Source organism: Tasmannia lanceolata, unplaced genomic scaffold, assembly GCF_043159265.1.
Source record: "Tasmannia lanceolata isolate RefF3 unplaced genomic scaffold, GAP_Taslan_0.1 ptg000011l, whole genome shotgun sequence".
Classification (NCBI taxonomy): Eukaryota; Viridiplantae; Streptophyta; class Magnoliopsida; order Canellales; family Winteraceae; genus Tasmannia; species Tasmannia lanceolata.
The window spans coordinates 24,230,085-24,257,454 of record NW_027518688.1 but is presented as its reverse complement, the minus strand read 5'-3'; the positions used below and the strand labels follow the sequence as shown (position 1 = coordinate 24,257,454).

At 37.3% G+C, this 27,370-nt stretch overlaps 1 protein-coding gene across 1 annotated transcript; it reads right to left on the bottom strand.

Annotated features, from left to right (window-relative positions):
- Positions 1-110: 110 nt before the first annotated feature.
- Positions 111-27,033, bottom strand: LOC143886735 (callose synthase 3-like). The gene is made up of 43 exons (XM_077390842.1): positions 26,802-27,033; positions 25,968-26,194; positions 25,013-25,113; positions 22,245-22,369; positions 22,026-22,119; positions 21,435-21,545; positions 21,212-21,328; positions 20,958-21,050; positions 20,774-20,865; positions 19,942-20,068; positions 19,155-19,292; positions 18,961-19,037; positions 18,772-18,865; positions 18,232-18,354; positions 18,030-18,144; positions 17,166-17,500; positions 16,940-16,992; positions 16,776-16,836; positions 14,505-14,586; positions 14,381-14,430; positions 14,205-14,291; positions 13,015-13,149; positions 12,768-12,862; positions 12,515-12,599; positions 12,253-12,422; positions 12,026-12,149; positions 11,838-11,935; positions 11,604-11,751; positions 11,357-11,508; positions 9,948-10,057; positions 9,684-9,809; positions 9,512-9,580; positions 9,217-9,406; positions 8,969-9,122; positions 5,223-5,342; positions 5,018-5,136; positions 4,795-4,878; positions 4,251-4,363; positions 3,922-4,151; positions 2,277-3,068; positions 2,109-2,159; positions 1,568-1,753; positions 111-614 (listed from the first exon to the last, which is right to left on the bottom strand). The coding sequence occupies exons 2-43, from the start codon at positions 26,149-26,151 to the stop codon at positions 366-368; spliced, it is 5,859 nt and encodes a 1,952-aa protein (XP_077246957.1). The 5' UTR covers positions 26,152-26,194; positions 26,802-27,033; the 3' UTR covers positions 111-365.
- Between the last annotated feature and the right edge of the window lie 337 nt (positions 27,034-27,370).

Below are 27,370 nucleotides of genomic sequence, written 5' to 3'. Positions count from 1 at the left end.
TTGGCAGCTGGTGAGACATCAATGCTCGAGACTCACAATGAAATGGCTATGAAAGTTAAGCATTCAAAAAAATGGAAAGAAACGCAATGCTAGCCAAGTTGAGAGAGGTGGGAGATATAATTCTGACTACACAAAATATTGCTAACAAAATTGACAGAGAAGACATCCCCATAGAGGGATGATAGGTAGCTGGTACAACTGGCAAAGAAAATTCCATAGACAACGCTACCTGTTCCTCTGTCTACAACCTTTACAAGTGATATGCAATATCTATATGAATAGGGAAGAGAGATTGATTGATGCTATATGAAAAATTGAGAAAAATATTTGGATCAACAAGCTCAAGAGACTGCTTGGAGCTAACTTTACTCTTTGTTGCTGGATGATCGGTCCTTTTTCTGCCCGCCAAGAATACGTCGAATCTGTAGACCTCTGCTGAAGGCCTGGTTGAAAAGCATACGGGTTTGGAACTCTGAAACGAACGGAAACCACGCCAGGAATGCAACTGGGGTGAACAGAAGAAGACCCATAATGACTTCATAGCCACGAGCCAGAGTGCGAACTGATCCCCAGAACCCAGCTCGTTGAACAAGAGGCTTACAAGCTTGTGCAATCTGAAAGAAAACCATGAACATGATAGAGAATGAATTGACAAAGGAACGTATAAGAAAAACAAAAGTAATATTATACATATTCTACTGTTTTCAACATTAAAGCATAAAATCAATCACATTATCTACAGTACATGCATTCTTCTGAATGGGCGACATACCTGTGTCAAGACAGGTGTCAGATTCCAATACTTCAATATTCACTGTGCACTTCTAGATCTCTTTTATTTATTTATACTAAATATTTCTTTTGAAAGGTAGAGGGTGAGCCTTGGCGCAACAGTAAGTTCGCTCCATTGTGAGCTGGTGGTCACGGGTTCGAGTCACGGAAACAACCTCTCTGCAAAGCAGGGATAAGGCTGCGTACATCTAGCCCTCCCAAGACCCCGCAATGGCGGGAGCCTTGTGCACTGGGCGTCTGGGCCGCCCTTTTATTTCTTTTGAAAGGTCTTTTTTTTTTTTTTTTCTAAATACTACAACAAATTTACTACGATCACATTTTTTCAGTTTTATCTATATTAATAGCAACTTTTTTTTTTGGAATGGTTGCAGATTTCATTAATCAAGAAAGAGGCCCATTAAAGTGTAGTCAACCCGAGACAGGAAATACAAGATGAAAGCAGAAAAACCAATAAAGAATATACTACAAAAACTCCAATTCAAGGATGTAATAGCAAGTTTTTATATGGAAATAAAATATTACATTTACTTAACTCACTAAAATTTCCAATCAATTGCCCATTATAACCATATTATCGTGTAAAAGAAATAAAATTACAATTGATTAAAATAAATTGGTGAATCCAAAAATTCTTTTTTCTTAGGTTAGCCAAATCCGACACTCGGTATCTGTGGCGGATTCCGAACCTCGTACCCATACTCATGCAAAATAGCATATTATAGATGTTTTTGAAAGTTGGCATTAGTGAGAGGAGTGTTGGACAGAATTCACGTACCAGAAGCAAACCCCATCCACTTGGCAGGAACGCGAGAAAGCACACTACGATGTCTTGGACTGTCATATGGGGCAGCGCTATCAAGGTGACCAGAATTGAAACAAATGTCAGAAAAATAAGGCCCTTGAATAGCCTAAACACAAGCTGAAAGTTTGCACTGAATTTTCGCCTTCCCACGGACACAGTCTGCAAAGGCAAAAATACCATCAAAACAAGGATATTATAGATGATACAGCACAAAAAAAAAATGTTTGGACTGGAAACCATAAAACGAACAGCCAAAACAAGTTGTGGCAGATTTGAAATATGTGAGAGATCCATCCAAAATCATATATTTTCTGTTGAAATTATATGCTGTCTTGAAACAAGAAAATTGTTATTTGGTCTACTAACAGTAATTAGTCAGCTACGATTAAAAAAACCAGTAATTAGTCAGCTTTGCAGGGGATGAATTTCAGCTTCAAGAAACATATCTCACACCCCTGTTCCTGTTATTTTTTTATATACAAGTTAGGGAATTGAATGATGTTTATTTAGTTACCTTCATCACAAGCAATATCGCAAAGATCACAAGCCATGAAATTCCATAAATCTGCAATGCAGCAAGCAAATGCTATTATCATCAAGTCCGCACTCTCATTGTAAGAATAAAGTCATAACACAACCCATGTAATGGTAAAATGTAACAGAAGAACAAGAGGAAACATACCAGAATACTTTTGTTCCGTTTTGTTATAGTCAAGTGATAGACAAGCCCATATTGATAGATAAAGAAGCGTAACGCTAATAAAATCTCAGCAATGATCCCACGCTTTCCAGAAAAACGAAGGTGCTCTTGCTCCTTCTCCCACCATGATTCCCAACTTTTCTCTGGGGGAACACCAATCCCTCCGTGGTTGCTAATCCATTTATTCCAATCAGTCCAATCATCTACAATCTTCTGCCACTCAAACCCCGAAGGATTGAAAAGAAAGGGAGCAAAAAGCCATGATCCCACCAAAAACCACATAGAAACGGTGATCATAATGTATGCAGCTGGGTCTCTATATTTATGACCAAAAATATGGTACACAAGAAGAAGAATCATAAGTTCAATTCCCTTTACAAAGTGACTGCGAGAGTAAAACCTATAATTCTCAGCAAACTTGGCATGGAAGACAACAAATCCACGACCAGTAGCTCTATATTCAGCACCACCATGAAGCAATGTCCTTCCATAGTAATGGGTCCTGGTGCCGAGAGAAAACGTAAAAAACACAGGCGCCAATTGTAACTGCATTAGTATGAAATCTGTTAGCGCAGTCCGGAATCCTCTTTCCAAGCCAATTTCCATCATCATAGGCAGGGCCATCAGAAATCCAAGTTGGACAAAAGACTGAGAAGCAAGAGCCACTTGGAGAGACTTATTATGTCTAAGTTGATTAGCCAGTCCTTCTTCAAGTCCACTAAGAACAAGATAAAGGCGTCCATACAGAAATACATATACAGTGAGCACAGTCACCTGGCAGATGAAAATAAAAACCAATTCCATCATCACCAACCAGATAAACAAGGTTTAGAATTTCGGTTTCGGTTTCGGACTTCGACGAAACCGAAATTTCAGCCGAAATACCGAAGTTCGGTAAAAAAACAAATTTCAAACTTGTACCAAAATTTCGGCCAAAATTTTGGAAAAAAAGTAAATTTCGGCAAAATTTTCCGAAATTTCAGTTTCGGTCTTGACCGAAATCATCGGATTTCTGTTGAAATTTAAAACCATGTAGATAACAGGCCCACAAAGCATTATTTACAGGGTATAATCTGTAGGGGTGCAACTCGGGTCGGGTTGAGGCCAACCCGACCCAACCCGAGGAACCCATTTTTCCAACCCAACCCGATTACCAACCCGGCTGGGCTCAACCCTACGCAACCTGATTTGCAATCGGATCAACCCAACCCAACCCGATTTCCAATTCATGCACATGTTTTTTGTCGGCCCCACTGTTTTTTTTTTGCTCACATTCCTACACATGCATCCACCGTATAAAAACTCTTTGTAACTGAACTGAAGAATAAATTTATGTTGAAATTTAAGCACATTTCTAGCTTCAATGGGAAATGTGTTTAGTTGAAATCGGGTTTTAAGCACATATCGGAATTGGAAATCGGGTTTCGGGTCGGGTCGGGTTGCCCGACACCCCAACCCGACCCAACCCGATTTCCAATTCGGGTTGATTTTTCCCAACCCAACCGAACCCGATTTTAAAAAAAAAAAAAAACCAACCCAAATTCGAGTTCAACCCAAATTCGGGTTCAACCCGTCGGGTTCGAGTTGAACCCGACCCGAGTTGCACCCCTAATAATCTGTATCATACCAAGGTGCTAAAGTAGAAGCCCACGGTGGTGAAATAGCACGATAGCATTCTGAAGAAATCAAAACGGTGTCCAAGCCTGTATATGTCACGACTCAATGTCTGTTCACCATTGCCATTAGCTATCTTTGACTCAAACATGGAGATCTGGTTAAGACCCACATCCCTCCCTTTGCCAACTTGCATGTATTCGTGATGAGTTACATTTCCTTCCCGAAGTGTAGAATTGAAACCTGTCATACCGTTGACGCAGAGAAGGATATACATGAGAATGAGTTCCATAAGAAATCCTACGGCTCACAATGAATAGGAAATTTAAGTTTGAAACATGCCTGCAAATATGTCCTCGCTTAAATTAATGATCTTGGATGCTTTACTCACCCCACCTCTCGTGAGATGAAATAGTCTATCAAACACGTCTGGATGGCCATAGTGAAAGCGGACCCTTCGTGGAAGAAAAATAAATGGAAGCAACATAAAAAAAACACTTCACCACATTGAACACTAATAAAATTAAAAAATGATAACACTGAAAGACATGACATGAAAAATAAATCGAGAAAATGTTAACCGATATATCATCGTATAGAGAAGTGAACAATCAAAGAAAACACACATTAGGTACACAAAAAGACAAGTTCCACGGGAGAGTACCAATGATTGCTTAAGGGGACAAGTGATTCGCTGATTTTGTGAGACAAGGTTCAGGGTTTTAGAGGTATGGAGGATCACCATTAGTTACCTCCACTAAAATTTAAAAAACACAGACAGTTCTGACCCCTTTATAGCATACATAAAAAATGCAACTTTTTTTTTAATGGAAAAAATGCAACTATTATGACATCAAGGATGCAGTTCACAAACTAGAATACTCACTTCAATGGGTTAGCCAACAATCTCTGTCCAATAGTTACAAAACTAGTCTCTTGATTTGACATAAACCACGCAAGAGAAGAAATACTGCACAGTTAATTAAAGAATGATAAGGTCCCACAAAAATGTCCAGAAATAATAAAATTGATATGCACGAGTAATCTATTACAATGAATTTATTTCCCATTTAAATCCAAGTCAAGAACAGCAGCAATAAAATATTTACCTTCCAGTAAATATATGTTCTCTAAGCCCGAGAATTGATGGATACCTCACACCATCATGTTTTTTAAGAAATTCCTCAAGCAAATTCCTCATTTTGAAGGCTTCTTCCATGTAATTATCCTGTAAAAATGGATGCACTCAACAAGGTGATGCTTTGAAAAGATGGATGGGTCATCATGGAAACCAAGCAAACATCCACTCTTTACCTGATTCATGTCAATTGTCTGCAATCCTTCCCCACGAGTGAAAATAATGGCATGATTCTGATTTTCTGGTTTTCCTTCACCCAAAATAGCAGGACCTGGAAGCTTTATTCGATAAATAACCTGTTTATGGAGATCGAAGAGAATGAAAAATCAATAAAAATGAATATCAGGAAAATAAATCAAATGAAGATTGTAGAGGCATACTGCAGTTACCATTAAAAAAAAAGGCATTCTACTGGAAGATTTTCATTACTTCCTCATGATTATCATCCATTAAAATGAGTGCACCTGCCCATTACGTTGTTCTCTTCAATGAATGATGCAACAATTTTATTTTTTTTAATGGCAGCAACAATTATTTGTTCTAAAAACCGATAGAATACCCTGATAACTAGATACCTATGTTCATTAGTTTCAAGAGAAGCTTTATAAGATTTCGATAATTGGAGAGAAATGAGACAATACAGTATCTAACTTTCCTAGTTAATCCCTTTAACCTTTTAGGGATTGAGCCCCTAGCTCAATGGTTGAGCCTCTGTTCTTCAACCCGGAGGTCGGAGGTTCAATCCCAGATTACCTATCCCAGCTTACCTATGCCTTAGTGCCACGACAATGCATATTGACTTCGATGATGAGCCGTTACCTCCGACTGTAGATCACACAGAGACCACTACTGAGGATGAGGATGAGACTGGTAGTGAGGATGAGGCTGAAATTGATATTTCCACCGTTGAGATAGATTCCGTTGATGAGCCAAATGAGGAAATCATGACTAAGCAAACAGACGATCGGACGGATTGCCTTGATGAGATAGATGAGCAGCTTAGCTGAGTCTTGCATAGAGAAAGAGCTGACAAAGCAGCGCATTGAGCTAAAGCATAACAATGGGATTTATCATCTATGACCAGACGGCAGCCACAGTGTGACAGTTTATTCGTGAGGCATTGGATGGTCAGGATGATTCTAGTGAGCAGATGGCTGGTTTGCACTGAGACAGATTGTAGCCATGACCCAGACCACGGGCCATTTACAGAGGGTCACACCATAAAGGATTCTTCTTCCATATTACATCATGATGAGCATGAGCCCATATCATCTCCAAAGGCAGACTATATTGGGCCAGATGAGGGAATGGAAGAGGATGGTTTAGCTCTTGAGATGATAGAGGGATATATTGTTGTAGAGGACCATTTCTAGAGCTGACCGTATCATGGCAAAGACCTACGATTTGCATGGAGAGCGACAGAGTAGAGATGTGTAGAGCATATATGGACAGGGACATGCATGATACACAACCTCATATGCCTAGTTGGCTGTGGGCATTACAGGGCAGATGTGACCAAGGTGACACCATAGTTGGACCTTGGATGAAAGGTCTTGCTACGGAGAGCTTCGTATTTGATACTAACACCGGCATCGCACATTTGCTTTGGTAGAGTACGGAGGGATGACATCCCAATTTAGTACTCATTGACCTGGGTCTTTACCCCTTCTTCTACCAGGATGGTGCCGAGCTTGTGCTCGAGCTCTTTTCTTGGCGGGGAGGAGGGGACCGGGTCCTGGCCAAAGTGCAAGAGCCAACTCTAGTAGTAGTGCAGGGACACAAATGCAATAAGCCTTAAGTGGCATTACTTGTAATTTCTTATTTTAGTAGGGGTATTTGTACATAGGGTATAGTTGTAATATGAGTTTGAGGGGCTTTGTAGGGAGATTTGAATCTAAAACGAGGAAACTCTCTATAAATAGGAGAGTCACTCTCATTTGGGGACTTTTGATGACCTTCAGTCTTTCAGATGATTTTGAAAATAGTTTGTATACCCTAGCTTGGGGAGAAGAAATTTCCAGCTTGTATGAGATTCTTTGAAGTTAAAGGAATCCCTGCACATTGAAGGTCTTCCATCTCTTTTTCTTAGCATGAGTTCATCGCCAAGATAAGTACCTTCTTGTTGTTTCCTATAAAAAAATGTCAATAAAATCTCAGGTTCTAACCATTTTCCCCTATTTTTCTCTTGAATTTCAGCTCAATTACAGCACATTACTGCTCATACTCTGTTTTGAACAGTAATTGACTATTCTAGGATTGTTCTTGCGCAATTTTCAGCGTTCTTTCTTGTTCTTACTGTTCTTGGTTGTCTCTTGCTCCAAATTTTATATTTGCAGCTTTGATCTATCAAAAGTCTACATCAAATTTGGTATCAGAGCTGATCCTTCTTGAATTCCAGCATATTTTCCTGGATTTTTGCACATTTTGAAGAACATTCCAAGTCTGACCACAAAATTCCAGATCTGAGAAGGAATTTTTATTTCTCTAAGATCCTGAATTGTTTTCCAACAGAAGTCTGCATCAAATTACCCAACTTATAGCTAATTCCTTTATGAAATAGGGTCGATAATTTCAAGATGTCTCATCATACAGTAGTACCATACATCGTGTAAGCATCCGTTGAAGATCAACCTCCAAAGCTAGAACCATATTCGGCGTTTATTGTAGACCAACCTCATTCTCTCTCCTTCTCTCCTCTGTCCTCTACTACTCTAATCTCCAATAACACCAACTTAAACGAAATAAACTTCTAGAGTATATCATACCGAGAGTGTGCTGATAATATGGCTAATGAGAGATTTTCTGGTTGAATATGATGTAGCACATGTATAAGGCTGCGTACATCTAGACCTCCCCAAACCCCACAACAGCGGGAGCCTCGTGCACTGGGCCGCCGCCCTTCTTATGATGTAGCACATGTATTTGTGTATATATTAATATGAAAGATGAACAATGCGGCAATGCCTCACAATGAAGCAATAAACGAAATAAATTTCTATAGTATTTTCTAACATTTTAAAATTTCCTTCATGTTTTCATTTTGAAATTATTTTTGCTGAACTTTTAATTTAAAAATATAGAGAACCTATGAGGCTTATTATGATATGGCTGAAGGTTTTTCCTTGCTACTCTGCCTTCAAAAACATGGAATGCATTATATGTCATGTACATGAAAAGGTTGCACATAAACAAGCAAACTTCATGGTGGGAGACACACAAGCTTGAGGTTTTGATTGTGAAAAATAAATATCAACTAAAAAATCAAGAAAGCGAATCTCTTTTTTCAATGGGTTTCAAAGCAGTCAAAACTATCTGACTTCAAGTGGCCTATGGATCTTTTTGTCTTGCCTCATGGTTTTCCCAAGTCAACTTTTAGTGGCTTAGCAGCGTTGTTCTAATGCATGCCTACTGGTTTTGCAAGTGTGCTTCTTGCTAATAAAAAGTGTTATTTGAGTATTTTCACCCTAATGGGATGTTGATATTGCATAGCAAGAGAAATCTCAACTCTCAAGCATCTATCATGCTATCCTACCTATGATGTCATATGCAAAGTATCTCTGGAACATTAATATATGACCCTAAAATTTGTTGGCCTCTCTTTGGAGCACAATCCTTTTTTGTGGAAATTTTTAATCTTCTAAAGGTATGCTTCCAATAGGGGAATCCACACTCAACACCAGAAACACTGTTCTCAATTGCCACTGTGTGAGCTAAATGACCGAGATTTCTGTTTGGGATGCTGTGATTGTCTAGCATACTTTCACTCTATCACCTTTTGTTCTCAGATAATTAGTTTCTAATTAATAACAAAATTGTCAAATTTTATGCATAGCTCCATCAAACTCAAATTCATGGTAGATAATGCAATGTAAAATGAATTATTATAACCATTTTTATATGGACTACTCCAAATGCCAATTACCTGGTCTAGATTTTGCACTTTATCAGCAGGATCACCCTTTGCTATATTAGCCCTCACCAAAGCTGAATAATAGACCTTCTCATTTACCCTTTTGGATCTATCTTTGCTTGGTTCTTCAACCTCATCAATATAAGCCACACGAAGAGAGGGATAGCTGCCACATGAAAGTAGTTACACCAAGTTTAATCTAAAATGAGAAAATGATCTAGGTAACATTCATTTGGTACGATGAACTGATGAAGACATACGTTGTCATAAGCTGTAAAATGTCCTGTGCACGAGGATGGCCAGATCGTTTGTCAATCCCATATTGCTGACAAGACACCACATATGCGAACTTCATATCAGCTACAGCTTGCCCTTGGGCCCACAAGGATCTTTCCATCTTTGAATTAACTTCAGATGATAATTCAGCCGCCTTATAGCCATCCATTAGATCTGAAAGAAAGCAACAACCAAGACACACACAAGCAAAATATCATTAAAGTACAAGATGTGAACACATTATAATCAAGAAAATGGTGGGCAGGGAAATCTAGTCACCTTCCTCTTTCGCCATATCAAGGAAAGCCTGAAGTTCCAAAGCTTTCCGATAATACATCATGCCTCTGACTAGAATAAGTCAAGGAGAAGTAGAATAATAAGGGAAAAGCTACAAGAAATATGTAATTAATATTTTGCAGTGCGTTTTCAAGTGAAGCAGCAAGTTATGTACCAGTTCTGGTCAAGGTTTGGCCTCTATATGATGCCCAAAGACGAAGTTTATCTTCCAGATCCTCTCTTGATCTTAGTTCCTCTTCTGTTTTGCACCCTGTCCGCTCAAGGAAATTGGTCCATTCATCTACACATTTGGGAAGAGGATTAAAGTGGCTTTCCAAATTATAACAAAGAAATTCTCCATGTCACTAGATATTGGAAGATAGTCTTATTAAGAACCATGCTGGCTTGCAAATTCTGTGTATCAAGAGGAAGCAAAAACCTGGGTATATTTTCTGTAAGTAGAAAAGAATAGAAACACCATCTTCATTCTGCTCTTCTAGATCATGTAGGGAGAAAAGAACCTCTTCCTTATAGTATGGGGTCAAAACACTGCGACAAAAGGGATTTCCATATTAGGCAATATGTTGCAATAAATCACATAAAGACCATACCACAAGACAACATGAAACAACATTATCTCGATATATAACTAAGGAATTTAAATGATCTGCGAAGAAATCGGCAACAGAAACAAAGAATGAAGGAAATCAGTTACTAATGGCACAGCATTACCGAGACATATAGCTTCCATAGCTTCCATACTAAAAGTGACAGAAAAAAAAACAGCCAGTTTTCATACAAATTGCCTTAGCTTTCGTGAATAGAACCTAATAAAAGGACTTCAAAAAATCTTCAAAGTATTGAGGAGTGTCCCCAACGAAAATGATTCATCATTCAAGCAAGAAAGATGATATTCTCTAATTAGGTTAGTTACCTCAGGTCAGCAGAAAATGAAGTAATATTTTTTAGTGCACACCCGTATTTAAAAAAGCGGATGCGGGTCAAAATGCGGCCGAGAAAAATCCTTGTCGACTCGGCACACACGTGGCCAAGAACGCAGTTGACGTGACTGCATACTCAAATGATGCGGTCATAACTTGAGAGAGGCAAAGGAGTTTTTATTGACTCTGTAGGGCAAAACAGGGAACGGGGTAGCAAAACGCAAAACATGATGGCAAAACACGGAACGCGGGCAAGGGAAAAGGGAGTCGACTCGGGGGAGTCCACGATGACACGGGAGTTTTAAAACTATGATTGTAGTGCCTCTTGTTGATACCTCTATTTATAGTAGTCCATAGCAGATTTGGTTGGTTGAAATTTCATTAAAATAAATCCAAAGGTATGTGCTTCCCAAAGAAAAATTGACGGCAACGGACTTTATGAAGTCAAATTTTTGGCAATGGTTTTGAGGAATGTACAATGAAAGGCTTGTTTCAAGCAATGACCACGATATCAGGGAATCAAATATGATGAGATTTGTGACTACTACCAATTACTTAAGAGAAGATATGCCATTCCATTAGCCTAGTGAGTTTTTTTGCCTTCACAAGTTATTTGTTCAAATTGACTCTTATTATCGAGAGCATGATCAGCATGGGAAATATTTTGCCAATGTTATATGCTTCATACATTACATATTACAGCCAATGAGGAACCGTATGTGCAGAAATAGCTGCCAGAAGCTATGTAAAGATGACAAAGTGCAAATGAATATGTTTTTCCCCAAAAACACATGGGAACCCAACCATAGATGCTTTTAGATCCTATAATTACCAAATCAAAAGAAAATTTGAAAAAAAAATGGTATTTGGATTCAACATATAAGAGAGATATCTGGGGAAAACTTACGAGAATGAAAGCATGTTACGAACTTTTGGGGCGTTTGGCATGTCCATGAACAGGGAATTTGTGAAGAAGGATATCCGCCTTCTAGCTTCTAGATTGGATGGTACATCCATCGCAGATTCCTTCACAGTGAGCAATAGATAGAGCCTCTTGATCTGATAGACCAAATAAAACTTAACAAATTAGCAAATGACCAATTTTGATGCATGAAATTGTTATTATGATAATCATCTTCGCCAATGTAATTAACCTTCTCTTGCCAAGCGTCTGTGAAATCTTCTTGTGGTAATGGAAACTTGATTGCTCCATACGATGCAAATAACTGGTACTGTTGATCAAGAGGTGCTATCCCCTCAGGCCTTCCATAAGAGCCCACACCATGGCTTGAATCAAATGGGCTGCTCGAGAAAAAAAAAAGAGTTTAGTGCATTAGAATAGTAACATATAACATACATAAATAGAGAATCACAGCAAAATGCTTCACCTGGAAAACCGTCCCTCAAATATATCTCTAGTCACAACCTCAAACATGTCCTGGAAAAGAATGACGACCTGATCCCTGTCTTCAGGTTTATTTTCCATCTGTAATGATTAAATACTTGTAGCTTTAAAAACTCATCCCACTCCTTTACAAGAGAAATAGAAACAAGATGTTTTCTGTTGGATGCCTACCAAATATTTCATCAGCTTAACAAAATGGTCGTAAAGGGTGGGGAGAGAACTCATCTTCAGTTCACTTATTAAAGTGTCCTCCAGTATGTGTTTTTCAACCTCAGTAAATATATCTTGTATGACCCTGAAAATTAACATTAACAAGAATTATCAAATTAAGGTAGAATGCATAGAAAGATAAAATTCACTAATAAGAGGTAAAAGATCATAGCAGAAACATCGCTCACTTTTTCTCGGGTTTCTCGGGTTGCCCATCTACTAAGTACGTGATAATGTTTCCAAATGATGCATAACACTCACGGACAGCACAATACATGTAATTATCTGCATTGATTCTCTTTTTCAGTTCACGGTCCTTTCCTTTACTATCTTTTGCCATATCCAATGCAATTGGGATCTAAACAACAAATCAAGACTGAAAATGAGAACAGATGGGTTTAATAGTTCATGACTAAATCGGGGAAAAAGGAAAAAAAAGGACCCACAAACCATGCTAGCAAGTAAGAATGGAGGCCATTGGATAAGATCCAACTCCCGATCAGCTGAGTATGGAACAAGCAACAAGTCCATCTCCCTGAAGTTTCCAGTGACCACAACATTCATGAATGCAGGGCAAAAAAATAAATAAAGAAAGAACCAGTTCCTACCATGTTCTGAAGCATAAATAGAATTAGGGGCCAAGTTCTTGTGTTTGTTACTATGTCAAAAGAGTAAATATCTTCCGCTCAGTATCCAAAAATACCTCTCACTAATTAGATCTTCCTCTCTGAAACTACTAATAATTTTGTTCCATATTTGAGCAAATTTTGCAGCCTCCTTTCCTTTACTAGCAGGGATCTGAGAAAATTAACCATTTTCTTGTCATTTCCAATTTCAAAATTACAACTAGAGTTCGTGATAAATCCATAAAAAATAGTTGCATTCACATGATAATAATAAAAAGGAATATCAAGTCTAGTAGTTCAAGAACAACAAGAGAAAATTTCAACCTCAGGATACTTGCGAGAGAATTTGGCCTTCAGTCCCTTCTTCTTAGTCTCAGTCTTGTCAACCGGAATCAAGCAAGCATTAAAAGCACCGGGCAATGATTGAAATCGGGACCTTAACATCCCTAATGTCCGTATCTGGAATAAATAGTATATCGTATCACAATCACAATAACAATAACAAAGCATCAAGAATCTCGACAGCTTGTATAACTCTGTCCAAAATAATTAAAAATCCATTTTAGTCAAGAGTGCATGGAATAAGAACCAGGAAAGGCCTTAGTAAATTGATTCTTTGAAAGAAGAAAAAAGATAAAACACAAATAGCGACAACAAAAGGAAAACCACAAGCAAAATGACAATGTGTATGCATACATTTGACTATGTGGCATCTGCCAACACATATGCAGGGACATGCAAGGTTTTATAATTCGGTTTCGATCTTAGTTGCCACGTAAACAGAAACGTTTCGGTTTCGGTAAGAAATTTCGTTGGAAATCTTGTAAAATCACAAATACATATGCAAATGATAGAATTTAGAGACGAAACTTCAATAAATGCTCGAATCAGCACAAATACCCACTTAGAAACTATCACATAAGCAAGACAACCATCCATAATGATTTAAAAATATCAAATACGTAGTGACATCTATGGTCGCACATGTTATATAATTTAGTACAAACTAAATTTCACATGTAATTCATATAAATACTTCTACATAATACATTCACCACATTTTGCTTGCAATTCATATTATAATTACGTAACACAAACTGATATAGTATACCACTAATGCACTTACGGTTTTGGATTATGTATTTTGATCGTTTTGGTTTCAGTTTCGTTGGGGATGGAAATGAAAACATTTTGGTCGTTTCATGTCTGTTTCGGTGGAAATTTAAAACAATGGGAACACATGCAAAAAAAAAAAGAATGAGACAAAGCAAAATTCTGGAATGGACACATACAACAAAATTATGCAGATGCCTGCATATTATGTAGGCATATAGGTTTTTATGCTTATATAATTGTACTATCATTAGAAAATTATGATATAACTGCATGGGCATTGAATAAGATGTTTGATAGCATCAATATGGTGGCCATCTCACGTCCAACAAAGGTAAGAGGTGAATAATAAACATTAAAGCACGTCAGCTACAAAAGTTAGTGAAAGAAGGTTCAGCAACCTCTCCAAGACGACGAAATGCCCCATAAATACCGCCAAACAATGTGGAGAAAATTGCATACCAAATTTGGGTATCCATAAAATACACCTAGAAAACATCACAGCAAGTACTCATTAGAGAACAAAATCAAGGCATGAATGAGAGGGATAAGGCATAAAGGTGATCATGAAGCATACCAGAATGATTGGAGCCCACAACGCAATCACTACCCCTATATTGTTCTTGGCTGAAAACAGCAAACCATCGCATTTCAAATAATTTTCCAATTGTTAATACTTCAATTTTTTTACAGATAATTACCTTGTGGAAAGAATTCATGCCACTGATAGGTTCTTATTGCGGTGTTCATGATAATTTTTGTTGGATCCACCAGAGGCTTTATCTGTAATGAGAGAAGGTAAGAGCAGAAAATTGGACAGATAATTATTTCAAAAAGCGAAACTCACAGCTTCAAGCTTAGTGAAAAATAATTTATATGATAGTGAAAGAAATTGCGAACTAATAATAACCTGGGACTACAAAAAATACAAAATAAAAACAGCTATCAAGAAGGTCAGTATTGTGCAACTATCGATTTCTTAAAATTTGCAAAGGACCTGGATGTGAAGCTCACTACATTAAATCAACATCACAATTCTGTAACTCCTTCATAAACGATGACCTTAGTTTCTTCCACTTATTGTAGCTTTAAAATAAGGGGAAAATACAGAAACACCCCCTCAACTTTCTGACATTTTCAACGATAACCCTGACTTTTCGAAGTCATCAACAACACCCCGTTAGTTTTCAATAATGCTTGTTACGTGGCGGGGAAGACGGGAACGAAGAAATTGTCAGGGGTGCCTTTAGAGGTGTCAATGGATCCAGACAGTCCGATGGATCGTCCGAATCCTAACGTTAATGAACGGGATCTAAACATATGAATAGGATCCATGGGCATATTTCGGATCATCAAATCTAGGATCCGAAAAATTTCGGATTAGGTATGGGCATGCCACAGATGCCCATTGGATAGTCACGAACCGAAATGTTTCACAAAAATACCCTCCAAATTTTGTTAATGCTAATCGTTCTATGAAGGGTTATTTTGGTCAAAACCTCTCTTATCAGTTAATGAATCGGATGGGAATGCGATTTCACTCATTTCAGTCGTTTCATTTCATACTTTCAAGAAGGAAAAGAACGAGGGGTTTTAGGGTAATTTATTCTTTGATAATAGTTATATATCATATTCGTGTCTGTACTTTTGATTAGTTTTATTGTTTACAAGCATTATTTTACACAGATTGATAATAGTTATATATCATATTCGTGTATGCACTTTTGATTAGTTTTATTGTTTACAAGCATTATTTTACACAGATTAAACAGATAAATTTTTAATTTAGTTGAAGAAAATGCATAGAGACACTAATAGTGGACTGCCATTCTAACTCTCTTTTTTTAAATAATTGTTTAATTAGCTTAGTGGGACATAATAGGAACCCCGATGGACGGTACGAATTAAAATGGATTGTGATCATGACGTGGAAAGTAGGATCCTCCGACCCGACCGATAAGGAATTTGAATGGGATCATGACTGTGACATAGTGGATCTGACCCGAAGTGGATCCGTTGACACCCCTAGATAGGTGCCTTTGATGAATTTGAACTATAGGATGAAAAGTCAGGGGGTCTACTTCATGGACGGTGAAAAGTCAGTGGGTGTCGTTGATGACTTTGAAAAGTCAGGGTTATCGTTGAAAATGTCAGAAAGTTGAGGGGTGTAATTGTAATTTTCCCTTAAAATAAATATAAGCTAACAGAGGACCTCGAATTGTATAGATGAAATACCAAGTGGTAGCCTTATAGAATGATTCAATCTATCCTCAATTACTTTACCAAAACCATTTTGGTTATTTGAGCAACGTAGCACAATATTATGAACTCAATTTATATATCATTCAAAATATGTCAAATGAAAATATTTTAGTAAGAAATCCCATCTTTTCAAGTGAATATTAACTAATTTAATTTTAGTCAGATTAACATAAATGTACTTTTTATGTTTTCAGGGGAAGGCAAACCAAGGTACTAGATAATTGTATTCATCTCTGAATTTCTGCAGTCACAAAGGAAGGCATCCCTTCATATAACAACAAAATTTGGTTAGATAAAGTGAATGTGCCTGCAGTTGCACAGACAATCAGCCGTGGGCCGCCCATCTAGATATGAGAGGCCTTTATACGTCTTTTATTATCAACATTGCTTGCCTATATTTGTTATTTTTTATTCACTATTGCACAAAAAAATTCCTCAAAATTGTATGAAATATCAGAAAAGGTGTCAAGTATTGTACATAAAATTTTCCTCAAAATTGTATGAAATATTGGAAAAGGTGTCACGTACAGCAACATACAGTGACTTGTGCTTTTTGGAGTAACTGATTTCTAGCCTCAAATACTTTTGCTAAAAAACATTATAATGAATCCTTTCCGAACAATATCTGCACATATTCCTTTCTCTTTCAATTTCCAAACCCAATGAGGCATTTGATCCTTGTAACCTTGGAAGGTTGTTAAGAGAAGTACCTCAATGTAGTAACTAAAAGCCAACTTCGTTATAATAAGAAGAACCCAAAACATTGTGTACCTGAAAGTGGGAAAGAGAAAAACAAATCGATTGACAAAGATATAATTGGGGACCTCATGCTTGTAAAGATTCCCGACAGACATCCCTAACATTATAACCTTACTTGAACAGTGAGAATGAACTTTCGTGCATTCCCCTTCCTACATAGAGACGAGGCTGCCATAATGGAAACAAAGACCTTTAGCTGAATAATAATAAAAACTGAAAAACAACATAAGATATACCTATAAATCAAACAGCTGGACAGTGGAATACCCAGTCCACAACAAGGTTTATAAACACCACATTGCAATATATATAAATGATACGAAAATCATCGTTCTGCATACCTGAGACCACCACATCATGAATGTTATAATCCTGTAGTTCGAGCTTTCAAGAAACCGTCTGATGAAGGGGAACAAAAACAACAAAGCGCCGAGCATATTTGGCGATAAATATATAACAACGGCTAAAATATATAATGAAGGGGCATCCTGCCGATTTCCGATCCAGCTTTTAATGGCCCTTGCCAGTCCAGAAGGATTCTTCCATGTGTAAGCATATGATACGGGTAGAATTATCACCCAAGCAGCAGCTGATACAACCTTTAAGATATATCTCAGCTTAACCTGAAATGACATACTCCGCCTAGCTTTCCAGCTCAGAATTATATCAAGGAAAGCTGCAAAAGTGAAATAATGAAAATCAAACAAATTTCATTCAGCTTTGGAGGGAGGGGGGTTTATAAAGCAGTAGCAGTATGATATTAAAAATAAAAATAAAAACCGATTTACCAAGCTTCTCCCCAAGAAAAATTGCATTGGAATAAATGAAACAATAATTGCTATAATTCATAATATTACACAGCAGCGCATGACCTGAAGATTAAATATAATTCACAAAACATCACAATGCAGCTATACATGCTAATCAGAAATTGTGCCAACATAGCCCAGATATGTTACATTGAACAGGGTACTTGTGCAGTTATTTTGAATGGGGGAATTTATAAAGCAGTATGATATTATTTTGAAAGAGATAAAGCAGTGTGATATTAGAAATAAAAATGAAGATGTGTTGGCTCAAAGTAAATCAGGCAATGCCGACCCATAAGTCTAATAATAATCATAATATATGCAAACGCATATTTGAAATAAAGAGTACTATTAAAGGCGATGATAATGACAAGATGGCTTATTGTTTTAACCGACCTTGTCCAAGCTTCATAACTGCAGCAGTAATAAAGATGCTCAACACCTTTTTGAAAACATCACCATTAAAGATTGCAGTTGGACTCGACCCGTTCCAAGCAATTATAATCATAGCCTTAGAAGAATGAAAAAATCAATGTCAACATCGAATAGCAAAAAATAGAGAAGTAGAAACCAATGAAATGGAAAGGTGAGGAATTACCTGTAAACACAAGATAAAGAAACTCCACATCCTATCGAAACTTCTGAAGATATGCCAAAATGATCGTACCTCAACAAAATTTATCTTCCCTACCCGACGATCCCTAGAAGCTGGTCTGCCCTCCTGAGCCAATATCATGTGTATTTGCTTTAAACGTGTTGTTTTAAACCAATGTAAGGCTTTCTATAAGAAAGGATGGAAGAATATGTAACATAATTAATAGCGGACTGGTAGTTATAGTGTACGTCATAATTAAACCCCTGCCTAACCACAGCTTACCTGCAAAAAAAAGGCTTGCAAATAAAACAAAACCCCAATTCATTGGGTTTCCAATTATAGGAAAGGTGTTGATACCGCTGAATGAGGTTAGATGGTCCACAAACATTGTATTCACATGACAACTGAAATATGACACTTGTGCAATAAACTGAAAACTCACACATTACACTTTATAATAAAGTTTTATTTCATCAAAAATTTGGTGTGCATGCAATCAAGCCCTAAGATGGTAAAAGCAATTCATCGTATACAATTACTTACTCCATTTTTTTCACCACGTAGTTCTACAGGCTGAGAAGAGAAGAAATCAGCATCAGCACGCATTGGCCAACCTAGACGAAAACAATCGACTGACCTGAAATTTAAGGCATGATGTTACGTTATGAATATGAACAAATCAAGGAGATGAAAATGCAGATCAAACAAAAGAGAACAAACTTTAGTACATACCAAAAGTATTCGTTTAAATCATCATAGTTCCTCCATTGTGAATGCTTTGATTTGCCTCTCTTGCTCTTTTCAGCTTCCTATTAAGCAATGACATTGGGTTTAAGAGACACAATTTCCAGAATGAAAGGATCCAAATAAAATCTGATTTAACTAGTATAGAAAATCAAATGAAGAAAAGAATCAGTATGCAACACCTTGGCTATTATTGTATAAATTGGAGTCACTACTTTTCTTAAGAATGCTTCTTCATCACCTCCATAGGCTGGCTTGACGTTCTCACCGGTCATTGGACTAACATTCCCGGCCAACATACCATAGAGTTCAAATGCCATCTAGAACAAATACAGAGCAACAAAGCAACTAAGGAAACAGAATTACCAAATCTATGGATATCTGTTTATACATAAACATATATACACACACAATTTATATATCTACACACAAGTGTAGATAAGCATACTAACTTAAAATACAGTGGAGGGCATATTTTTTGGGTGATCCAAACCATTCATTTGATTGGCCCTCACATACATAGGGTGTCCACAAAAAATCAGCTCCATAGGATCATCCCAACCCTAGGATTTGTGGAGGTAAAATGGACGTGTATAAACCTTAACAAATCTGTCCATTTTTTGCCTCCACGGTTCGAAGGGTTAGGATGATCCTATGAAGCTGATTTTTTGTGGACACGCTATCTATGTGAGCTTTGGATCACCCAAACAATGTGGGCCCCCTGTAGATAACTTATCTGTGTAGAAACCGTTTTCTCTCACACACACACACACACAGACACAATCACGTTAATATATAGAGATAATATTTACATATACAATGTGTATAAAATTTAATATACATACACATAAGTATAAGTATGATGACACAAACACAAATAATTCTTTGGAAAGATATATACACTTAAGCAACTAATGAAGAGTCGTTAACAGAATGAGAGGCATCAAACCACAGTATCTGAAGACATACATGATGATAGATGTAGCAAAGGCATTCTGGCATGAATCTCAAATTTGCAGCTTCACCCCATATGAGTAGATATAGACCCATATATAATAGTTTACGTTGCTGCACTTCCTGTTGAATAGTTGGCAGCCTGCAATTCCAAAAAAAAAAAAATCAAGAAACGAGAAAAAAATGGATGACAAAAAGAAAAAAAAATGCATTGTTGACAGGCTTGTAGTTGGCAAAAGAGAATAATCAGAAGAAAAAGAGGAAGTAATGAAGCCATTTACCCAGGCCAAAAATAAAAATAAGATACCAACAGAGGTAAAGGTACAGGGTAGCACTATTGATGAAAAAGTTCCAAGCATTATTAGAAAATGTTGGGGTTCCACGCAAAAGCAAATAGTCCTACATCGGATAAGTTGAATGGATGGGGATGGGTTATAAGGGAGTAGGCACCTCTAATGGCTAGCTTTTAGGGGTGAGTTCTACCCGGTTAAATTCCCACCTACAAATGGTATCAGAGCTCAGAGTGTGGTAACCCCGATTTGCCTTCGAGGGCGGGAATGTCCCTCGGGGAAGATCTCGGAAACCCCGGTGTAGTATCTCATGGTTCCCACGCGGCCGACGTGTGGAGGGCCAAGATTGTCCATGTTGCTTCCTCATGGAGGGGGAGATTGTTGGAGTTCCACGCAAAAGCAAATAGTCCCACATAGGATAAGTTGAATGGATGGGGACGGGTTATAAGGGAATGGGCGCCCTCCCTCTAATGGCTAGCTTTTAGGGGTGAGTTCTACCCGGTTAATAAATTCCCACCTACAGAAAACATGACAAATTTAAATGGGAAAAAACTCACCAAAGACTACTTTTGCGACCCAAGTACTTGCACCATTTTTTGTAGTTCTTAAATAGCTTCTTCATGACTTCAGTCAGTGCACGATCATCCAACTAAGCAAGAGATAATATGCAATAAGAACGACAAAAAGAATTAAAAAGAACCATAAGTACTCATGATGAAGAAAACACAAGCAAAAGTAAACCTTGGGTTGTTGATCAGGCTTTGGAAATTGCCTTATATGGACGTTAGCAAGTAGCAAAATTAGGTGTTCCCTTTGATTAGACACATTATCCTTCTGCACGTCACAACAAAAGAAATGATCACCATTCATAAGCAGACAATAAAACAAGGAATAGCCCATGTCAATTGACTGAGCTCATATTACAATAGAACAAGCCCCTGGAAGAATACATCCATCTAGAATGCAACCTTGTAATTGTGCATTATTTTCTTTACCTGAAATCCAAACATGGCCTGGAGCCAGTCGAGAATGTCTTCATCTACCTTCTTCTTGCAGTCCCTAGGCCATGGTAGACCCCTCGTGTTACGAAGTGCCACAACAGCAGCTTGAATCTGGAAGCTTGGAATGAAAAAAATACCTCAGTAGCACTCATAGAAACAAAAGATAGAATCTGGCAAACGGTAGTGCATACAATAGATGAGTAGGCGTGGCACAAACCTCAGGAAATCGCATGATAGCTTGATTTGCACTATCAGGATCAAGAGGAAGTATGTTGTAAGGCACATAGATCTCTGATTTTTCAGCAACTTTATTGTGAGCTTCCAAAATCTAAATAAAAGGACGGCCACTGTATAATCAGAATTATATACAAGCAGATCAACAAGCTTTATGCAAGTCTCTCTCTCTCTCTCTCTCTCTCTCTCTCTCTCTCTCTCTCTCTCTCTCTCTCTCTCTCTCTCTCTCTCTCTCTCTCTCTCTCTCTCTTATCTATATACTATATAGCAGAAGAGAAAATGAGAGAATTTTTTGAATTATTTGGGGCACAACCTATGGAAATGATTTTTGGGGCACAACCTATTTATGTTGTTTTCCATCACATGGACGGTTTGGATCAACCCGTGATGTGGTCCGTACAGTTCTTTGTCGGCCCGTGCATCGCACGGGGTTTTTTACTAGTGTGTGTGTGTGTGTGTGTGTGTGTGTGTGTGTGTGTGTGTGTGTGTGTGTGTGTGTGTGTGTATATATATATATATATATAAGAGAGAGAGAGAGAATCACTACAGATTAGAAAGAGAGATTTGCCTCTACCTCGTTATCAACTTCAACTGACTGTGTCAGGTTGACGGCCTTCAACACTTCAAATAAGACAGCAGCAGTCTGATACGCTTTTGTAAGTTGAGCACTGAATAAATGAAGAAAAATGAAAAGTAATCCAACATAAAATAACGGAACTAAACTTTCAAAGAAAATGTTGGTAATGTCCAACCTCTTAAAAATGATTACTTTAATCTCTCAACAAAAACTCACCGGTCAGCTTTATCAGCGGCATTCTGCAATGCCTGTATATATTTTTTATAATAATGTTGATAGAAGCTCTGCATTTCTCGTGCATCACTCTTTTTCACCCTTCCCGTCAAAGTTGGATCATTTTCCTGTAAAAACATAGAAGAAACTCTCATGCCTGGAGAGAATGAATGAACAGATGTATGGTGATTTATACATTTACGTAAGTTACATTAAGTCACAAGACACCATAATAATCATTTCTTCGAAAGAAACAATAGACAAATCCATGCAATTTAACAACCAATTGATTCAAACTACGCAATGTTAAACATGAAAAGAGGCTCCATGATGTCTCTTCACACCATTAACCAACTGATTCTGTACGTATCATCCGATAACCAACCAATTTCCTAGGCAAGCCCCATATTTACCTTCAAAGACTTCCGTATAAGATAACTTCTTTCCTTTCCACACCTCCACAGCCACTTTACGCTTTATTGACATACCTCAACTGGCGATTTCCTAACCCTCAGGCTGATATTGGTTTGCAAACATTTTCCCAATTTACAAGTTGAATTTTCTTCTTTTCATCTGACATGCCCCCACATGAAGTTTCTCTGAACTTGCCCAATGCACTTTATCAGGCTGATCAGGCATCTAAAGAACGAAAGATAGTAGTTGGAGATATTAGTGAGGACCACTTTGATGAGGATAATCCTGCCCCCGAGGGACACTAAGTTCCGCGTCCAAGCAGCTAGTCTTCGCTCTACCCCTGACAATTGGTTCAAACCCTCTTCTTAGGCCTCCTTATGCTTAGAGGTAAGCCAGATCAAGGTTTTAAAATTTGGTTTCGGTTTTGGTTGGCAAGGAGATGGAAACATTTCGGTTACACTGGAAATCTTATAAAATCGGTTTCGGTTGGCAAGGAGATGGACACATTTCGGTTTCGGTGGAAATCTTATAAAATCACATAAACGTATGGAAACATATACAAATGATGATATTTTAAGATGAAACATTGGGAAATGCTAGAATAAGCACAAATACATTCTTAGAAACCATCATATAAGTAGGAAAGCCATCCATAATGACTTAATCACATCAATCATCTAGTGACTGTGTTGTCGCACATGTCTGGAACAATAGAGTCAATAAAGAAGTAAAATGTCATGAAGTATAAGTACAATGAACAGTCTCCTCTCTAAGGACTCCAACTCAAGTTACGAGATATTATTGGTCCCATGCCGATATGACATCCCATGCATAAGATACGGTTATTTGATGTTGCCTAGCAAATATTGTTCTCTACATTAATGAAATAAAATGAAATGCAAATCATTACATCTTTCCATTGGGAAATGCTAGAATAAGCACAAATACATTCTTAGAAACCATCATATAAGTAGGAAAGCCATCCATAATGGCTTAATCACATCGAACATCTAGTGACTGTGTTGCCGCACATGTCTGGAACAATAGAGTCAATAAAGAAGTAAAATGTCATGAAGCATAAGTATAATGAACAGTCTCCTCTCTAAGGACTCCAACTCAAGTTACGAGATATTATTGGTCCCATGCCGATATGACATCCCATGCATAAGATACGATTACTTGATGTTGCCTAGCAAATATCGTTCTCTACATTAATGAAATAACATGAAATGCAAATCATTACATCTTTCCATTTTGTGTTTCCAACCTATTTGTAGTAACCTAGTTGCCATAAAGGAGAAGAGAGAAGTGAGGGAGAAAGTGTGAGTCTATATGACACATATACACGTTTGTTTAGGGTTACATCCAATGACGTAAGTACCCTTCTAACACTCCCCCTCAAGCTAGAGCGTATATGTCATACAACCCCAGCTTGTTACATATATCTCTAATCTCTCAACTTGGACTTCCCCAATGGCTTGGTAAATAAATCGACTAAGTGATCTCCGGACCGAGTGAAGGTGGTACTGATCTCTCCTCTTCGGAATGATGAAAGTGACGCCCAATCAGTCAACCTCTTCTTTCATTATATTTTTTGCATGAAGCCTTGAAGACAATCCTTCATCTTAACCTTCTTGTCCAACCTTCACTTCTCCTATCCCAACTTATCATCCAATTTTTCGCTTTTTCTAGTTTCAATAAAATAAACAACCAAAAATATCCTATTCTTTTCTGAAATCGTTGCTACCGCTTAATCCATAGGGGCTTACAAAACACCCAATTAGAATGCTTTTGCAATGCATGTTTGTTCCCCAATTTGCATTCTGCTCAACATTGGTGCAAGTTAACAAACTCAACATTGATGGAAGCCATGAATGTTAGAGCAACGTCTCATCATGGAGAGAGAAAGATAGATGTTAATAAAATTCATCTGTACCCAGTCATAAAGAAAAACAATGCGGTCAAAAAGACTAGTAGATTAAGGCGGACATGAAAGTCTCTCCATATTTATTAAGGTGATTACTAAAACAATAGTCCTTTGAAGCTGGTCACATGAAATAAAATGCCAAAGTAGGTCTATGTACAAACTTGCATACCAGTGCTTAAGCAATTAGAACTATTATTTTCCATGTAGAACAAGGGTATGAAGGACTTTAAAACAATGAAAACACATCATTTAAGACCAGTGTATCAAAGAGAGAATGGTCTCCAAAAAAGTGAAAACATGATATTTGCTGCTACACTTGGGATAATAAGTTTCACATGCCATTCGGCAAACATTTTTAAAGAATGATAATAATGTGAACAAGGAGAACATGTAGGAGCAGCAATCCCTACTAATAAAATATAATGCTCACCCTTTCGAGACGTTGTAGAAGTGCAGTTTTGAATTGACGGACACCACGCCCGCTGGACGTGGGATCCAACCTGTGAGCTTTCTCAAAGGCATAGAATCGACCTAGTTTCAACAACAACATTGATACACATATTAAGTTCTTCAAAACAACTATAAAAACTTTACAGTAGGAAGTGTTACATTGGATTTTCAGAAAAATAACATCTAGCAAAAAATAATACAATAGGAACAAATCATTGAGGAACAAAAATCAAGCACATAGACACAACAAAGGCAAGGATGGAAAGATGGCATGGTCATATCATCCCAAAAAATGAGAAACTGGCCCTCTGAACGATGAAAATGTTAGCCAAATACAGCAATTTCAAAGAGTCACTAGAAAATGTTACCAAATGCAGCAATTTTAAAGAGTCGCTAACAGAAAACAAAGACTTCATTCTTTTCAAAGAGTCACTAGCTCTGTCTGATAATTTTTAGTCGTAAAATTGTGATTCATTTTCCACCAGTCACAAATATTGTTTTTATTCTTTTGACCTTCCAATTTTAGTGATTTCTAAATCAATCAATGGTTGAGTTAAATACAGGGGTTAAGCTTCACTAAAACTATCAAACTTGAGTTTTATCAAGATGTCTTTGAAATAGAATCCACACATCCCATTTTGATTCTGCTCTCCATCTTCACCCAATCGCCCATACTTAATTTTCTTATAATATGCATTGATCTTGCACAATCAAAGTCATTCAAGAGTGATGAATGATACACCTCCTGACTAACAAGCTAGGATACAAACTCAAATGTCATACCAGAGACAATCTCAACTCATGTCATAATAATTCAAATGGTATCACAGAAAATTTTGCAATAGCAGATTATCTGATATATAAAGATTCTATGATTCAAGTATTGAAATCAAACTCTAAGAAAATAGACGTGATTGATCGCAGATAGAACTTACAAAGATAAGCAACCCTAGGATTGCTGGACTCGACTTCATTGGCGACTCGGAGAATCGGAGCAATCTCAACAAGTGACGATGGCACGATCTCACTGTCATAAGCAGGCTCCCCTAAATTCCCCACAGTTTGTGTCCGCTGCAGGCGTCTCTGCGCTTGCGGCTCTGGACCCTTTCTTGATGACATTTTTCTCCCCCAAAACAGATAAAATTAAAAATACTTCTTCTTCCTGATTAAAAACATCAAAAATAAATAAATAAATAAATATTTAAAATAGAAAATCCAAAACTAAGAACATAAAGATACACGCAAGTAATCAAATGAACAGTGAGAAAATAGGGACCCAAAATGGATAAAATTAAAAATACTTTTTTTCTCCCTGATCAAAAACATAAAAATAAATAAAAACTAAAATAGAAAATCCAAAACTAAGAACATAAAGATGCATGCAAGTAATCAAATGAACAGTAAGAAAATGAGGATCCCTCCTTCACAACATTTTTCTCCCCCAAAACGAATAAAAAAAAACTTTCCTCCCTGATTAAAAACAGAAAAATAAATTAAAAAATACTTAAAATAAAAAAATCCAAAACTAAGTACTTAAAAGATGCATGCAAGCAATCAAATGAACAGTAAGAAAACAGAGATCAAATGTTCCACATTTACAGAAATCAAAAAAAGGAAAAAAAGAAACATAGTTCCGTTCAAACCAATCTAATCTAAACAGACTACAATATCCCCAGAAAACGATTAAAAGAGTAAAAAATAACAATATCCACTAGAAAAAAAAATCTGAAAGAGATAGAGAGAGAGAGAGAGAGAGAGAGAGATATTACCTGATCTTATGATCTTGGAGGAGCATAAGCTTACTAATCCAGAATCTTCAACATGCAACAAAAAAACACCATTTTTGTCTGAAAATCAGCAATATACTAAAAATGAGTTAAATAGATGAGACTAGAATCTGCAGAGGAGAGGATAGAGATAGGTTTTAGAGAAATGAGTAACAAAGAAACCCTGAGAGAGAGAGAGAGAGAGAGAGAGAGAGAGAGAGAGATGGCTGATGCTTAAAGCTACCAACAGAGAGAAATGAGAGGGAAGATGGCGTGGAGAATAATATAGAAACCTGGTTTTGCTCAAGTGAGTTTGCTTTTCTTTAAAGGGCTAACTTTTTGTGGTATTACGAAAATGCCATTTAGAGTACTCAAATTACATAAAACACCCTTGAGGGGATGCATCAGGATTTCGGAAGCAAATTTCTCGATTCTAATTTGGGAATACGAAATAAAGAGGTTTATATTAGGCAAGGTTTTAAATTTCGATTTCGTGCGAAATTTCAATGTTTCCAGAAACCGAAATTTCGGTCGAAATTGGGTACTGGCCCACAAAATACCGGTTTTTTCAG